The sequence below is a fragment of the Zophobas morio genome, unplaced genomic scaffold (genome assembly GCF_036711695.1).
Source record: "Zophobas morio isolate AGI-343-1 ecotype UQ-CSIRO unplaced genomic scaffold, CSIRO_AGI_Zmor_V1 ptg000012l, whole genome shotgun sequence".
In the NCBI taxonomy this organism is placed as follows: Eukaryota; Metazoa; Arthropoda; class Insecta; order Coleoptera; family Tenebrionidae; genus Zophobas; species Zophobas morio.
The window spans coordinates 3,721,638-3,725,096 of NW_026972117.1; the positions used below are offsets into that span (position 1 = coordinate 3,721,638).

Consider the following 3,459-nt stretch of genomic DNA (forward strand, 5'->3'; position numbering starts at 1 on the left):
TCTTCTCGGTGGTCCCAACTGTACAATTTTAAGAATATGAAACCTTCTTGGGGGTCCCAAATGTCTGTTTCAAAAATGTAAAACCTTCTTGGGGGCGCCAAATATCTCTTTTAAGATTGTGAAACCTCGGGGGTCCCAACTATGAATTTTTAAAATGTAAAACCTCGGAAACGCTAAACGTCTTTTTTAAAAATGTGAAACCGTTTCGGGGGTCCCAACTGTTTTTTTTAATGTGAAACCTTCTCGGGGGTCCCAACTATGACTTTTAAAAATGTAAAACCTTCTCGGGGGTCCCAACTATCATTTTTAAAAATGTAAAACCTTCTCGGGGTTCCCAACTGTCTATTTTAAAAATGTAAAATCTTCTCGGGCGTCCCAACTGTATAATGTTAAGAATATGAAACCTTCTTGGGGGTCCCAAAGGTCTGTTTCAAAAATGTAAAACCTTGGGGGCGCCAAATATTTCTTTTAAGAATGTGAAACCTCGGGGGTCCCAACTATGAATTTTTAAAATGTGAAACCTGTTCGGGGACGCTAAACGTCTTTTTTAAAAATTTGAAACCTTCTCGGGGGTCCCAATTGTCTTTTTTTAAGCGAAACCTTCTCGGGGGTCCCAACTGTGTTTTTTACTATTGTAAAACCTTCTCGGAGGTCCCAACTATCATTTTTAAAAATGTAAAACCTTCTCGGGGGTCCCAACTGTTTTTTTTTTAATGTGAAACCTCGGGGGTCCCAACTATCATTTTTAAAAATGTAAAACCTTCTCGGGGGCCCTAACTATCATTTTATAAGATGTAAAACCTTGTTGGGGACGCTAAACGTCTTTTTTAAAAATGTGAAAGCTTCTCGGGGGTACCAACTGTCTTTTTTTTTAAATGTGAAACCTTCTTGGGGTTTTCAATTGTCTTTTTTAAAAATGTAAAACCTTCTCGGGGGCGCCAAATGTTTTTTTTTATGTAAAACCTCGGGGACGCTAAACGTCTTTTTTAAGAACATGAACCTTCTCGGGGGTCCGATTGGTTTTTTTTTTAAGAATGTGAAACCTTCTCTGGGGTTCCAACTGTCCTTTTTTAAAAAATGCGAAACCTTCTCGGGGTCCCCAAGTGTCTTTTTTTAAGAATATTAAATCTTCTCGGGGTTCCCAACTGTCTTTTTTAATTATATTTGTGGTTTATGAGTCTGTCTTGATTTTTATCACAATTACTTTCCAAAAATTTTTGTGCTGAGTAAATAATTCGAGACCAATTTAAAAAAAAAATACAAAACGTAGTTGAGTTGTAATTTCCTGCGGCCCCTTTCCCTGACTCCTTGCAAAAAAAATTGATTTGTGACAGCTCAACCGTAATTCGATTTGCATGATAGAAGAGGCCACTTTGGCTTGGCCGCCAATATTGTTGGATAATTGATTTCTCGTGGAATAGGAAGCAATTGAGGTTACAGAAATCGGTTACTAGCCGTCACAAGCGGCAGGTATTGACCACTCGAGATTGCATCCTACGCAATATCTTACTTATTAGTTGAGATGTAGACACGCGACACAAATAAATTTATTTCCATGAATTGGAAGTTACAAATTATAACATAATTACACACGTACTTTATTATTTTTTATCTTGAAAATAACTAAGAATCACCACTTTTCTTATCACCTTATCGCCACACATGTAATAAAATAATCATCAATAATTTATTATTTACTATTTATCTAACTTCCCGCCAGACAAAACAACAACAATTTTTTCATTTTTCGAAATATTTATCCCACGAGTGCGAAAATGCACATCAGCAACAAAACCTTGCACAATCGGACGCCAACGCCGTAGTTTCCAGCTCCGTATTTGCTGTTTTCGTCGATCCACTCTACGTATTTAGATATTCTTGTTAGAACTTTAGGGTGCTCCCTGCTGGAAATTCCACAATCAGAACTAATCCCAAATGAAATAATTCCCGCTTGGAATCCTTCAATTAGTAGTGGACCGCCAGAATCGCCCTGAAATGACAAAGCGGCACTTTTATAATCTGGGATTAATCCTGCTGCTAATTAATACCTGACAAGATCCTCGACCATCCTCGGGCCAGCCTGCGCACATGTTTTTTTCCATGTCGTACATCCCGAAGTGGCTGTTTGCACAAGAAGCGTCATCGTAGGCTACGACGTCAACTTTTCGCAGAAAAGTGGCGATTTTTCCCTCTTCCTGAAAACTAGTGTGTCAATTTCGAACTAACTAAGTAACTTAGTGTGTCATTTTGGCTTACTGTTAGCCCCCATCCTACTAACACCCCCTGGCGGTCCCTCTCGCAAACAAAACCCTCCGAAACTAGCTTCACCGGGTGGAAAAACGTTATTTCGTTTTCTAGCTGAAACATAACTAAAATGCAAAATTTTACAATTTTAGACCGAAGGGATACCTCCAGGACGGCGATGTCGTTTATGTGCTCCATTTCGCTGTAGTTTTCGTTACAAATTATTGATTTTACCGGAATTTTCTCTCGGGGATTTTCCAAGTAGTGCGCCAAATGAACCGTCAACTTATCCAAGCTGAAAGTACAATTTTGCTGTTGGGAATTTTTTCCAGTTCGATATTTACTTTACGTTGCATACGCAATGAGCTGCTGTTAGTATAAACTTTTTGTTTAAAACAGTTCCGCCACAGAAGTGTGTGGTGTTGTTTTGAAGGGAAACCTAAAACTGTGAAAATATTTTGGGGGCTTATTAGTTAAGAGTTACCATGAAGGGGAATTCGTCTGTCTGTGCTTCCGTGCCGTTTATGATTTTCACGTCTTTTGTTGTTACTGGGGTGAGAAGAATTAGAACGAAAATTAGTGGTGGTGGCAGCAGCATTTTCGAGTTTCGTAAATCGCGTACAAACATTAGTAACGAATTGAAAGTGGAATAAAGGTAAAATAGTGTAATAACAATAAATAAATAAAAGCGGAGATAAGTGGTAATAAAGTTATCGAAAGAATGTTTTTTGTACCGAAGTTATTGTTTTGTGGAGTAAAGTTTCAGATTTTTTATTTTTCGTGATTGATAAAATGGGGAAGAATGAGACAGATAGAGTGAATTAGTGGTCGATATCTGAAGTGATTATCACGTGTAATAAATTATTCACACTGAAAATATTCAACACAGAATAGTCAATTTAAAGAGCGGATTTTAGGCTAAAAAAATTCTTTTTGTCTGTTAGGACATTTTTGTACCTAGAGAAGGATCTCTCAACATCACAGGATGTTAAAGGAGAATATTAAAAATTAGAAATTTCAGAGGGTATATTATTTGCCAAAATCAGTCTTACCTTAGCAAGGTCTAGCCCCGCCCACCCACCCTCTATTTTCTTAGAAGGTATGTCATATTCCAAAATCAGTCTTATCGTAACAAGTTCTGAAGTCAACAAGAACACATTTTATTTATTTATTTATTTATTTATTTATTTATTTATTTATTTATTTATTTATTTA

At 37.1% G+C, this 3,459-nt stretch overlaps 1 protein-coding gene across 1 annotated transcript; it reads right to left on the reverse strand.

The window, feature by feature from the left end:
• Positions 1–1,673: 1,673 nt before the first annotated feature.
• Positions 1,674–2,898, reverse strand: LOC135128275 (chymotrypsin-2-like). Its single transcript, XM_064055175.1, has 6 exons — positions 2,729–2,898; positions 2,589–2,683; positions 2,410–2,539; positions 2,257–2,358; positions 2,049–2,195; positions 1,674–1,990 (listed from the first exon to the last, which is right to left on the reverse strand). The coding sequence occupies exons 1-6, from the start codon at positions 2,870–2,872 to the stop codon at positions 1,757–1,759; spliced, it is 852 nt and encodes a 283-aa protein (XP_063911245.1). The 5' UTR covers positions 2,873–2,898; the 3' UTR covers positions 1,674–1,756.
• Between the last annotated feature and the right edge of the window lie 561 nt (positions 2,899–3,459).

Excerpts from the sequence above, each read along its gene's own strand:
- LOC135128275 (XM_064055175.1), bottom strand. The coding sequence starts at position 2,872 with ATGTTTGTACGCGATTTACGAAACTCGAAAATGCTGCTGCCACCACCA. Across the intron at positions 2,540-2,588 it reads CATTGCGTATGCAACGTAAA|CTTGGATAAGTTGACGGTTC; the intron begins GTAAATATCGAA and ends TTGTACTTTCAG. Across the intron at positions 1,991-2,048 it reads ATGGTCGAGGATCTTGTCAG|GGCGATTCTGGCGGTCCACT; the intron begins GTATTAATTAGC and ends TTGTCATTTCAG.